The sequence below is a fragment of the Catharus ustulatus genome, chromosome 2, assembly GCF_009819885.2.
Source record: "Catharus ustulatus isolate bCatUst1 chromosome 2, bCatUst1.pri.v2, whole genome shotgun sequence".
Lineage (NCBI taxonomy): Eukaryota > Metazoa > Chordata > Aves > Passeriformes > Turdidae > Catharus > Catharus ustulatus.
The window spans coordinates 109,607,318-109,621,344 of record NC_046222.1 but is presented as its reverse complement, the minus strand read 5'-3'; the positions used below and the strand labels follow the sequence as shown (position 1 = coordinate 109,621,344).

Sequence of the window (14,027 nt, the reverse complement as noted above, 5' to 3'; positions counted from 1 at the left end):
TTTTCAGCCTTAATTGCAATTCTGATTGTGATGTTAAGCTCTAGCATGTAAAAAAATTCACCTTAGATATGGGGAAAATTAGAAAAATAGGTCCAGTTTGCTTTTGGTGGTAGTAAGTTACTTATGGTCACATTATTGTTCCAGTTAAGTTTGGAAATCTAGATACTTAGAAACCATAAAATTTTGTATTCATACTAGTAAGAATTCACTGGGAAACCTGATTCCGAAGGTTTGATTTAATCCAGAATCTTAACCAAGTTTTTATCTGGAAATCCTCAGATCACGAGAAGTAAATCATTCAAGGACAAGGAAAAGTAAGCTAATAAATGATCATTTCAGCAATCACTTTTATTGATAATACTAAATTCAGTACTTTAATGGGAGAGAAAAGGGGGAACGTGAGTTTTAAAAAAAGTGAAAATTATAAGCTGTCTTACTGACTCAAATTTCTGCAAAAATGTCAGTCTTGTCCTGAGTTGTCTTAGCCATTATGCAAAAGGATGTTAAAAACAATACCAGTCAAGAAATCCCATGATACTGAAGAAGGAAATTAAACACCCTTTAATTGAGGCTGTTTGGTTTTTTATTGGTACATGCAACACTAGGGTATTTTTTAGATTTATGTAGTTATACATTGATTTATGTAGGTTTATGGATTAGATTTTGTTCACTTATTGTCATATCTGAAAATTATTAGCACATTTGCTGTGCCATCCTATGAACTTCAATATGGTAAAACTATAGATTAATTTTAAAAAGCTGATTTTTGAGTTTTAAATTTGGATTAACTTCTGAATCAATTTTTTTTGTACTCACTGAAATCACTTAAATTAGAACAAAATTGATTTGGCAGAATATCCTGCATGAAATCTTTTAGATTATGAAATAAAAGAATAGAAGGAAAAAAATGAAAGGAGGTTTGGCTTTGCAGAATCTAAAATTGCCAAATAGAGTTTTATGGAAATCATAGTGACTACTTAAATTTCATAGGAATATAGAATTATCTGACTTGCTTTTATTTTCTTTTAAGAATTCTTTCTAATTTTTAATGCAGGTCTTCCTTGTCAAAAAAATCTCAGGATCGGATGCTAGACAGCTTTATGCAATGAAGGTATTGAAAAAGGCCACCTTGAAAGGTAAGCTTTATTTAGAACAAGGGAAGAGAAATAAAAACAAGTCAGGGACATTATACCAAAACCTAATATTTACAGAGGTGCTGCTCTACAGATTGTCTTACAGCTTTTTCTCTGAAATGGGAAATAGCAGCATACACTGCTTTGTCTTGTAAACCTGGAAGGATTAAGGATTAACAATACCGTACTGATAGTTCTCTCTAACAGCCAGTTCTTTCCCATGCCACTTTCCTTAGGTGATGGTGGTTGTGTTACATCTGCCACCTGACTTGCTCCTGAGCTGTTATTTGAAACTTAATATCCTTCAGTTTTTCCTTTGCTGTGTGTCACCAAGGATACAGTTAATGCCTTTTGCTCAGTTTATAATTAGGTCATGATATTTAAAAGCACATTATATCGGCTGTTTTATTCTAGAAGTTCTTAAGCACATGACTTAGACTTTTCTTTTTTTGAAACAGACATGTACAGTACAATTGCCTGAAACTCATGGGCACTTGATATTAATGTGGATTATTTTTATAAAATCTTATGTTAACCATCTAAGTTACTTGAGCAAAAATGAATTGTGAATTGATCGGTTTCTTGGGTAGTTTTGATCTTGAATGCTATCAGTAGCAAAATAAGTCTAAGCCTGAACAATCTCAATTTGGTTGCAGAGAATTCTATAAGAGAAAAGGTATTTTTTGCCATAGTTCAAAATGAAAGTCATCTTTCTCACTAATGCCTTAACTAGATTGTATGCCTGTTCTTTTATGCCTTTTTTTAAATAGTTTTGTCTATGTAAAGTTCTTCTAATTCATTACTGTACTGAAACTGAAATTATAATGTTGGCATGGCTCCAACAGCTTGTAGTGCTTTACTTATGCTATCGATTATTATACTGAATTTCAGTTTTAACATATTTTATTGCAAAATTTTTGTAGAATTATGAAGGGAACAAAAACATTGGTTCATTAACTTCTGAAATATTGAAATATTTTCACTTAAGATCTAGTGCTGAATGTCATAGATCTTACACTTAAAACTATTACAGAGGGTGTGTGTATTTGAACAGTTTCCTATATTTTGATTCCTTTGTGTTTTGTGGCACGTGTCATTCTCATTATTTACTTCCTATATTTCTGAGATTGATTTCCAGTCGTTTAAGGTACATTAATATCCTCAACAGCCTTTCATTCCCCAGCCTGTTAATAGCTCAGGACTGGTCAAAGGTCACTCAGCAGTTGCTTTTTAAAGATGTTTGAGGACTTCTCTTCATCACCTTTTGATTACAGCTTAACCTTGTGTAAAAATTCCAGACCAAGCTGTGGTTCTAGTTTTGCCTACAGATGGGAGAGACTGATAAATAATGAAATTGGGAGCATGACTTTTAATTGGGAAAGGAGACTCTCTGGGGCGCTAAGCATTCAAGGATGCAATATTCAGTACTTTGTATCTGGATTATCAGATGCTTTTCGTGCACTGCTTGCTTATGATTCATGTTTTAGGAAGAGCAGAATTGTAAACAAATTAAGGTTACTGTTGAAACTTTAATATGAAATTAACTGGAATTAATTCTGTTTTCCATAATTGCAACCTTTTTAATATATATAATACTATATTTTTAATAATACAGCATATTACTTGATTGCTCTGTTTCTTTAGCTCTTTCAAATCTATTTCATAAAGCTATTTTTGTGCTCTATAATTCAAGATAAAAAGATCACACTTGAAAACACTGTACCTGCTCCACAAATCAAAATTAAAGAGAATATTTTCATAGAAGTGCAGCTGTATTAGCCAGAGCACATTGATGTAACTGCACAGTCCAGCTTTTTAATGTTTAGAACTGATCCAAGACAATGTGCATATAATTCTGTTTACTACAGAGACCAGTTTATTAATATGCTCAGTTAGAAGATGTTATCTTTCAGTGCCCCTTTATGATGCAGAGAGAGAAACAGAGCCAAATATTGGTAAAGTGTCTAAAATCAAATGTATTAAGAAAAATCAGTGCTTCCAGTAGAACACACATGGAAATTACAGTCAAACAAAAATCAGATGTCAAGTCAAGTAATGGCTTATGCTAATGTCTGAAATGAGCTCGGTTCTGTACACTTTTTTTGCTTGGAGTTTTGTTAAGTCCGTTCTTTCCATGTAACTGTTGCATAGCTGCAGGCACTTGAAAGTCTTTTAAATTTTTTTCCTCACCTCTACCTGCCTAAAAAAAGAAAGATTCTGAATTTCAATCTTGTAATTCAGATGAACTGCTGAAACAGTTAAACTGCACATCTATCTTGTGACATTTTAATGGCTTTAGATGCAAAGGTCAACATTCAAATGTGAAGTTTGCTCTGTATTTGAGCACTTATTTCATGAGCTCCCATTTTTTAGGATTGTGTTTTGCAGGCAGGTGGAAACTTCATAGTTGTATTCATTCATGGAAACATATCTATATAACTTTCTTCATAAGTACCTGCATTTGTATTATTGTAAGTGCCTGTTTCTGGGAAAAGACAGATAAATGTCTAAACACAATTTTGCTTCTTGGTTGTTTTTTTTTTTTTTCTGCCTTGTTGTGTTCTAATATCTGAGAACTCTGGCTCGTTAACTGTACAAGGAATGCTGTCAACTTAAACTTTGGACAAGACTTCATTGTTCTGGGGTGCTTCCTTCAGGAAGATACATTTGTGAAAGGAGCAGTAACAAGAGGTAGTCTAGAGGGAAAGAGAAAAATGCAACATCTTAAACCACTGAAAGCAAACTTTGATAGCTCTTCCCTGTGTAGAGTACTGAGTTTTGTCTGTGTCCTGGCCGATTCAGAGCTTCAGATGGGAGCCAAGCCCTGACTGGAGCTGGCAGGAGGGTTGTGGAGAACAGCTGAAGCAGGTGCTGTGCTCAGCTGACTTCCTGCCTGTACTCCTGTACTGCTGGCATATGATGTTCATTTGGATTTAATTTCTGGTGGCACAGGAACACTTACATGTCCTGTTCGGAGCCACCATGGAGGGACAGCAGAGGCAGCTTGTGCAGCAACTGCTTCTAATGTCTGATATATTTCGCCATGCATGTTTAGTCTCAGTAGATGTCCTTAAAATCAAACATATAATCTGGAGTATACAGTACACTGAATCAATGTCATTTTTATTTTAAGTTCGTAATAAAGGAAATGAAATTTCCCTTCCAAATTGTAAAAATATTTCATTAGTGTGAGTTATTTAATGAGTTAATATCAATATCTGTATGATATGATTATATTTATGCTGTGTTTATTTTCTTACGACTTCTCTATGCTTTTCACTAGCAGAATGTTTTCTATGCATAGCTGTGGCAGTTTTACTGTAATGTTTAAAAGGTTAAGTGTAGAGCAGACTGAAGGGTGGCCATGATTTCTTATGTGCTTTTATTAAATTTATTTGCTTAGTGTTAGGTTTTGTCCGTAGCAAAAACTGAAGCAAATCAAAATGCATCAAGATATTTATCAGAAAAAATGTGGAATAATTTCTCTCAATTCTCAGCTGTGTGCAGTATAGTGACCTGTAGACAATTATAGTATTACAGAACACAATGAGAAGTACATCAGGAAACATATGAGAAATACTGAGTCATAATGTAATTTTTTTTTTTTTTATCCTACTTGCTCATGTTCTATTGTAGTTCGAGATCGGGTTCGGACAAAAATGGAACGTGATATTCTAGTAGAAGTTAACCACCCTTTTATTGTCAAGTTACATTATGGTGAGTTGCAGAAAAGTTCTTTTTTTATAGTGTAAAAATGTGTGTTTGTCAAGATAGTTCCTAATATTTGCTTTATGGTTCAGCAAGTCATAGAACTTCATTGTGTTACATCCCAACTGTGCAGAGCCTTGCTTTCTAACGATTCTCATGCAAAAGCATGTGATAGACTTCATGCAGTGTTAAATCTTTATGGGACTAAGAGTCTGTAGCCCTTTGTGTTATTTAAAGCAGTTATCTATTAATAATTAGTCATTATTTTCCAAAACCTCTAATCTTTTATTGGACATACACTTTTAAAATTTCACGATTACAAGCCGCACCTGATTATAAACCGCACTTCCGGGGTGTCAGCAATGTTTCCTTCTTCCTCCATAAATAAACCGTACTGGATTATAAGCCGCACTTTTGATCGCAGTGAGGATCCGTGTGCAACTTTCACAAAGTAACATAATCACAGGATTGCGGGGTTTACTGGCTCGGCTTGGGGCCGGGCATGCTCGGCGCACTCGGGACTGCCAACGGGGCCGAGTGAGCCAGCTCGGCGGGGCCACTCGGGGCCGGCCGGGCGGCGCTGCCACTGCCGCTGGGCTCGCTCGCCCCCGACCGCCGCCTGCACTGCCGCCGCCGCCGCGTTTGCTCGCCCTGGCCCAGCGCTGCTGACCCCGGCTCTGCCGGGCTTCCTCGCACCACCAGGCTTCCCTGGGCTGCCGGGGCCGGCCGGGCTCCAGCTCGGCTTGGGGCTGCCACGGGCTCGCACTTCCGGGTTGGCAACTTTTAGAACATTGTTCACATATAAACCGCTCCGGATTACAAACCACGCTTCCGAGTTCAGACCAAAATTTTAGTCACAATGGTGCGGCTTATAATCATGAAATTACTTACAGTTGCTTTTGTTTACTCAGTGGAAACATATGCAATGGCATTAATTCCACTTGCATTGAAATTGATGGAAATTAGCCTTTTAATTCTAATAGTAAGAGCAGCTGTAACAGAATACTTATGTGTAAGTGGGGAGGATATCAGTACTTTTAACATGTAAAGAAAAGGTTGAGTTTCTGATTTGTTTTGATTTGGGGTTTTTTTTAGTTCATATTTCGCTTTCAGGGTTTGTTTTTTCAGATAGTTAAACCTCGTGTCTCTCTCACTTTCTGATGTGGCTTAAATTATGTACCTGTCACTATTTTACTTGCTATTCTTTTGCAAACTAGACTGAACGTCTCTGTTAAGCTGAGTTTCTAGAGATTTTTAAAGGTTCATTAGTTACTAGTTTGCCCTTTAAAATCTGGCTTTTTACTTTAAAATACATAATAAAATACTGGCTAACCTAAGTGAAGTTTATTTTTCAAGGAATTTTATTGGTGATTTGCTTTACTTTCATGTTGCATGCAAATTACTTGGCCCATGGGAGAGGAGCAGTTGCCTAATTCATTTCAATACATTTTTCCACAAGGGAGAAATTCATTTTAATAATGCAAATAAGGGTGAATTATTTGGTATGTTATTTTCCTGATCATGGATAAAGTTAGGTGATACTTAATTTTTTTTAATTGATCTTTTCAGCTTTTCAAACAGAAGGGAAGCTGTATCTTATTTTGGATTTTCTCAGGGGAGGAGACTTGTTTACACGTTTATCCAAAGAGGTACACTTTTTAAATTTGAAAAATTGTCTGTTGATATAGTTTGACTATAAATTGTCTGTATTAGGAGAGTTTACATTTTAAATTCAGTTTTCATTGAATAAAATTTTAATCTGTTTTTAAACGGGTACATGTGTTGTTTGTTTGGGATTTTTTGCACAGTCGCTTCACGGAAGGGCAGATGGCAAATTACATTATTTCTGAACAAAGTCTTAGACAAGCAACCTTTCTGTGCTGCTTTTTATATCAGGCAAAATCTTCTCCTGTTGCTACCATGTTTAAATATAAGACTCAGAACCTGGATTTATATAAAGTAAATTTATGTCTGGTTTTAATATCCAGAATTCAGGGGCAGATAAGATATTCTCTTTTTTTACCCATGAATGTAAAATTGCGTTATGTGTGAGTATTTTAAAAGCAAGAATTGTATTTCACTTTAGTAATTTTCAAAAAATGAATGTTTTACCTCTTATTATGATGGTACTAAGTCTGTGTAGATATAGGAAATAACTTCAGAGTTTCATTACCTCAATTTAATTTTATTATAATTCCTAAAATAAATGTTAACATCCAATCTATCACCATATTTTTGTTATCCATTACTGCCATTCAAAAACTCACAACATCTGTCTGTTAAGACAGAGATTATAGCCAATGTGTATCTGGCAGTCAGGACTTTCAGTTGTAGCTGCTTTCCATTTTCCTTTGCCACAGTGTCTGGGACAGCTGCAAAGCTATATTGTTATTAAGGGGACAGTAGAATGGAATTTGCTTTGTATATAGATGTACATTACTTCTGTTCTGACCACATAAATTATTACATTTGTTTTGATGCTGCCATCTTTTTCAAGCTGCTCTTTGTCATTAGTTTTGCCACAGATAACTAATCGGTTATTAGTGCTCTAAAATTGAGATAGTCTTACTTTGTAGTTCATTCTTGATTCTTGTAAAAGAATGTATATTGGCTTCCTGCTGATGACTTTTTCATCCTGAGCCACTCACATTTTATAAAATGTAACATGGTTAGATGAGAAATATCCATTATAGGTACCTGAATCTAACCAAAGTGTTCATAACTAGTGAGTGAAATGACCATGCTGGATGCTATTCATGTCATCCTCCATGTGTTGAAATATATCAGATGAACTAAGTTATTGCTTTTTTCCTGTTGACTACAAAGGGAAAAGTGATTAATTCAGAGCTAGATGTCTACACTGAAGATGTTTAAGGGGTAGGAAAGATGAGTCCCATGCAATGGTGTTGAATAATGTAGTGTGGGTGTATTATCCTCCTCATGGGATCTTCTATTATTTGAACTTTTAAATGCTTTTTATAGAGGTTTTCTTTTTTGAGTATGTCTACACCAAATATTGGCTCTTTTGTAGAAATACCATCAGCAACAACCTATTGTACAAGCTTTAGTATTGCTTTCTCTCACGAAACTACTAAGGGGAAAACATTCTCCTTTCTTAACTCTTGTTTAAAATAATGTTCAGCTTTGCTCCCTATTGCTATTCTTTGTTAAGGGTCTGTATGCTTTATCTTACGGTATTTGTCTTAGATTCTAAAAACAAAGCAAATAAAATAACTGAGTAGTAACTGAAATAGAATCAAATCATGCAGGTTCTGTTATTTTTATCTTTTTCTACAGTCTCATAAGAGTTGAGTTGTAATGTATTCTGTCAGTGATCACAACAGTTGATACATTGGGACAGTATGTTCATTTCAATGAACATAGAGATTAGTTTCTCTTACTAATCCAAAAAGTGGCATTGCTACCTGGGATCCTTCCTGTGCTCTTATGCAGTCTGTTCACTTAGTTTACTCCTTGATCTGCCTTTTCTGCATCTCAGGCTGCACCTTGGGGCTTTTACCATTGCTGTAGCTGCTTTCTCAAAGTACCTAGAGACAGTCTTTCCAAAACCAAGATACATATACCCTTCTTTCTTACTTCACGGATGAAATTCAGGCATTTGGATTTCTTTGGTCCATTTTTTGTCTGTAAATAAAATGGTCCCATCCAACCAAGAGGTAGTCGCATTCTTTAAGTGCTTCCAAAATATTTTAGTTTCACTACAACATGTCTCTGTTTTCTTGAACAATCAGAAACAGATCATCTCCCAGTCTGCAGAAAGAATAATATATTGCCTTTAAAACTTCTATTTCAAGTATGTCCAAGTATTTCAAGTATGAGGTAGTGTGGGTTATAAAATCCTAGTTTTTGTGTAACAAAGAAATTTGGATTTTTCTAGTGTTTTCTATAGAGATGAATTCAAGTATTGTAAGAAACCCTTCTGTAAAACCATTGTTGGTGTTGAGTTGGTGCTGGTGTAACTCTTTCAGATTTCTCGTGTGAAATACATTGTGTTACTTTTTCAGGTGATGTTCACAGAAGATGATGTTAAGTTTTATCTGGCAGAATTAGCACTTGCCTTAGACCATCTACATAGTCTTGGAATAATATACCGGGACCTCAAACCAGAAAAGTAAGGCTCCTCTGTGAGAAATGCAGTGTATTAATCTCATTTCTATAGCACTTCTTCCTATGCATTTTTTCCCAACTGTTAAACTTTGGTAATTTACTATATAAATTGAACAGAGGGAGGTGGGGGAGGTTTATGAGCTATTTTCATTTAAGGTTGGATTTCACCTGTCTCAAAGATGAAAAATGATGTTAGCTCAGGAGTTACAGGGGCTTGTTTAGAAAACTTTAAACTCAAAACCACAAGGTTTTATTAGTAAATTATATACCTGGCATGGAAATCAGTATTTTAGTCCCTGACCTACAATAAAAGTACATGCAGTGGGGTTTGGATAAAGGGGTGAGATGAAAAGGAAGAGAGAAAAGGTGAATTAAAGAGGGAGAAAGAGATCACCAGTCTTGGCTACAGTGTCAGTCCAGCTGATGGGATATCCAGGGTCTGGGCAGCACTGGCTGCGCTTGGTGGGGTATGTTTTTATAGATAGGTTTCCGTGCCATGAAGGTAAGTTTCTTGTTTTCTGTACAGATTAGTTGTTAGGCACAGTCTGTTCTTTCAGATCTTTCTGAAAATGGGTTGGGGGTCTTTGAGAATATTGGGTAGTCTTTTCTTCCCTTACAGTCCATGCCTGCTTCTCAACCTCATTCCTGTGCTTGTGCTGTACTGGGTTGTGCTTATCTTCAGGAATTAGAACAAGGATGTTTGTCCTGGAAAAGTGCTGCCCTATATCTGCATGGCTTCTTCTCTGGGCACATCTTGTTCTTTCTCACAGTGTTATTACCAGCAATCCTTGCTTATTACTAGCAATTCTTATCTCTTGATACCAACAATCTGTGGTTAGCCCCAGAGCCAAATGGCTTTCAGTGTTTGAGGCATACACGTTAGCCCTTTATCTTCTGTGATTCTGTCCCTCTGACACAGTTTCCCACAGCATTCTCCTGGAGAAACTGGCTTCCCATGGTGTGGATGGGTGCACTCCTCACTGGGTAAAAAACTGATTGGGTGACTGGGTCCAGAGAGTGGTGGTGAATGGAATTACTCCAGCCAGAGGCTAGTCACCAGTGGTGTTCCCCAGACCTCTCCATTGGGACCAGACCTATTAAGCATCTTCATGGGAAATCTGGGTGAGGGAATTGAGTGCACCCTGGGCAGTCCCACAGACAACACCAAGTTGGGTGGAAGTGTGGATCTGCTGGTGGGCAGAAAGGCAATGTTTGCTTTAATGGTGCTTTAATGGTTCCTCCCATGGGAACTGCAAAGTGCAAGGGGATGAGTCTGGGTCAAGTCTTACCCCATACCTTTTCAGGATGAAATGCAGATGGAGGAATTAAATCCACTGTGTAGGGGGTGTTAAAAAATCCAGTTCTTGAATAGTTTGCATTCTTTGCAATGCAGTGATATTCAGTGGTGGTCAAGGACATTCAACATCTTGGTGAAGTGTGCCCTTTCTTGTGATTGAAGTGGAAAGGTGCAACCCTAAGGTCTGCTATGAGTATAGGGCCTGTGGATCCTGTTCTTTAGTACAGCATGAGAGTATGTACTGCTTCATGTTACTTGAAGAGGTCAGCAACTTTTGAAATGGTAATTATAAATGTATTCCTGTTATGTATACACATGAAAACATAGCTGGTATAAGAGAAATAGAACTATGCTTCTGTTTTTAATAATTGCAATAGTGCTCCATGTGCTGCAGATGGCCAAAACTGTTACTAAATACTGAATTTAATCAAATAGTTAAATAAAACTCCAAGCTTGTTTTTTAATCTCTAAAAAGAAAGAGTAAAAGGAAATGTGTAGTTTGAATCTGTCTTCTGATAGTTCATTTTCATGCATGTTTGAGTCTCCCTGTCCTTGTGTATCCTCTACTGTTTATTCCTGAATGTTGTCAGTATGTTGTCTGAAACAACACATTTTAATTAGTTTTTTATATTCTTTTTTTTATTGTTTTTTAGCATCCTGCTTGATGAGGAAGGACATATCAAATTGACAGGTGAATAAAGGAGATGCAATACTAGGATCCTTTCTGTTCATATTAAAATCTTTGCATTTTCCTTTTAGTAAGCCATTATGATAAAGTAAGTAATTTTAACTTATCAGAAATTCAGCTGTGGAAGCAAGTAGTGTAATTAGCTGGAAATAAATGAAATCTGTAAATATTTGAATGAGATACCTGCTTTGCAAGTATATCTGATGTTATGAACCTATGATAATGTGAGGACGGAAGAGGAATCCTGTAATTGCAATATTAATGTTCATTTGTGTATAGGAATGATAAAAGCATAACACTTCACATTATGGTAAAATTATCAACCATCACTTTTTTAAAAAAATTACATTTGGAATTATTTTTTTTCCTTTCAGATTTTGGCTTAAGTAAGGAGTCAATTGATCATGAAAAAAAAGCCTACTCTTTCTGTGGAACAGTGGAATATATGGCACCAGAAGTTGTTAACAGACGAGGCCACACACAGAGCGCAGACTGGTGGTCTTTTGGTGTTTTAATGGTAGGTTTCTGGTAAATGTAAATCATAGCAAAATTGTGCTTTGCAAGGTCTGGTGAAACAAATCAAACACTAACCCCTAAGGTGAGCTTTACATGAATTTTAACTACAAAGGGAGTCTAAATTGTGTGAAATGAATGACATCACAGAGTTTGATCACAAGTATGGACTAGGTATCATATCAACACCAATAATATGCCATATTTTTATTATAATTTAATTCAAATACTTTATATCTATAGTAGTTTGAATTTTATAGGCACCAAGAGAAATACAGAAGTATACAGAAAAATGCTGTCTGTTCTAAAGTGGGGAAGAAATTCATATTCAAATTTTAAATTTGAATTTACACTCAAGAGGAGAAAGGAGATTGGTATCTTTCTAATTAGAGTCTGTGGTGTAATTGCAAGTTAGTGGAATAATGACAACTGTTATTCTCACACATCAAAATTATCTAAATGACACTGAGCTGATATGGGATATAGTTTCTTACTTGCTTATGGTGTTTCTGCAAGGGGTAATTACTTTAGAGTTGCAAGGTCTGGGAAAATATTATGTATATGGAATATGAACTGGAAAAGAGTAATAGATCATATTTGGTATTTAAGGAAGGAATGCTAAAAGACTTAATATTTAAAATATTTGTGTGCATTTTTGACATGGAAGTTAAATAACTGTATAAATGTATTCATTTCTTACTGCTTCTGCTACATAACTGTAACAGTACAACTAATGTGTGTGCTTTATAGTACAAGAAGGACTCTTGTGTCTGAAAATAGGTCATCCTTTGACTTTATGATGATTAGAATGCTGTTGTGATCTGAAAACTGACTATGTAAAAGTAGCACCTGATAACTGAACTCTCTCCAGACAGGCACACACACTCCTCCCAACTGCACATTTTATTCCTAAGAACAGGCACTTAAAAGATTATTACAATGTAGTTGCAGAATATTTGTTGTTGATAACACAAACATAATTAAACTTCAGCTTTAATTTATAAAGCTGGAAAACATAGTTTGGTGTTTTTCAAGTGGACATGGTATAATTGAAAATTGCTGTAAGATGTTGCTTGCATTTATAGTTTATAATTTTCATTACCAATCTGTAATTATCCACTTTTAATTCATTCTTAATTTCTGAACTGATCAAAAATTCAGGTGATGGTTGGTGTAAGTCCACAGTAACTAGAGGGAACAGAAGTTACAGCATAGAAATGAAGACTTCACAGATATTTCAACAAATCATTTGGCTTCTTTTCTTGTGCTGCTGGACACAAAGTATGCTTAAGCCATTGTTAAGGACTATATTGTCCTTTAAAACAGTGACAGTTGTAAGGAATGCCATATGAGTAAAAATCTGAACTTTTCAGAAGCACTAAAGTACTCTCTTCCTGAAATAAAACATAAGTAGGGAAGGCCATTGTTGGCTTATTCTTTAAGTGCTATGAGCTTATTAATGTTGGAATATAGTATTTGGGAGGGGTGACAAAGAATACACATGTTGAGCTTTTAGTACAAATATATGTGCTTGTCACAAATAAGGAGCTTGCTAAAGAAACTGTATTTCATGCAAGTGGAGCACTTCAAATTTACCCTTTTGAAAATATTTCATTTTTTAACTGCACCTTGTGAAGATGTTTTTAAATCACAAAATTTTTTTTTCTTATCATTCTGGCTTATCCCTCTCACACCTTCAATTGTCTTAATTGTTAAAGCTAAAAGTAGGCTTTTTTGTATTGGCATTATTATTAAATTTAATTTTTAAATATATAAAAAAATATTATATAGGGTATAAAGTATCTAACAGTAGTGAAGGGATGGCAGTAAGAAATTCAAATTTTATTTCAATAAAATGGTGTTTTAAAGAATACTATAAGTGCAATTTCATGCTCTTATTCTAGATCTACAAATACTAGTCATACATTATTTATTCAAGTTACCCACATACATTTTTTATGTTTAGAAGGCTGAATGTTTGGGTCATACCAGAAAAGAGGGGAATAGAGAATACCTGGTGTTCAGGATGACTGAAGTTTACATAAGCTGTTCAGAGGGTTCCTTTATAATTATTTTAATTTCTGTGTCATTAACTGTATGCCATGAAATTGCATTGAGCTAAATTATTTTGCAATCTTTAAACCAAAAAAATCAGGTTTCTGCCTAAGTGCTGGCTGCCATGACTGCTGCCAGACTGCTTTCACTGCCTCGCTTAGATCTGATATCCCTGCAGTATACTGCAGTTCAACAGGAGTGCCTTTATATTTATCTATTTTTACTCAGTCACTTTCAGAACAAATCAGTATTTTAGCAGTGTCTGTTGCTTATTGCCAGGCACTGTAGAATGTGCATGCACGTACTGTGTAGCTCTTCCGTGTTCCTTCAGGCTTTATTTCCACTGTATGCATACAGTAACCACTTTTCATCATGCATGTCTTTGTCAATCAGCTAACCTTTTCCCCTTCCCAATGAAGGCTATGTACATACCAGTTTTCAAAATTTTGACTTTTTTAAAATTTCTGCATGAGGAGAAATCATTACTAACTTTTGAAAGGAAAAC

The 14,027-nt window shown here is 35.5% G+C and overlaps 1 protein-coding gene across 3 annotated transcripts in view; it reads left to right on the top strand.

Annotated features, from left to right (window-relative positions):
* RPS6KA3 (ribosomal protein S6 kinase A3) overlaps positions 1-14,027 on the top strand; it is a 76,586-nt gene that overhangs the window by 36,877 nt on the left and 25,682 nt on the right. For all 3 annotated transcript variants that reach the window (XM_033051323.1, XM_033051321.2, XM_033051320.1), the window contains 6 exons: positions 1,055-1,136; positions 4,770-4,850; positions 6,411-6,490; positions 8,867-8,973; positions 10,920-10,957; positions 11,329-11,471. In XM_033051323.1, coding sequence (XP_032907214.1) covers positions 1,055-1,136; positions 4,770-4,850; positions 6,411-6,490; positions 8,867-8,973; positions 10,920-10,957; positions 11,329-11,471 — 531 coding nt within the window. The remainder of the gene's footprint in view (positions 1-1,054; positions 1,137-4,769; positions 4,851-6,410; positions 6,491-8,866; positions 8,974-10,919; positions 10,958-11,328; positions 11,472-14,027) is intronic.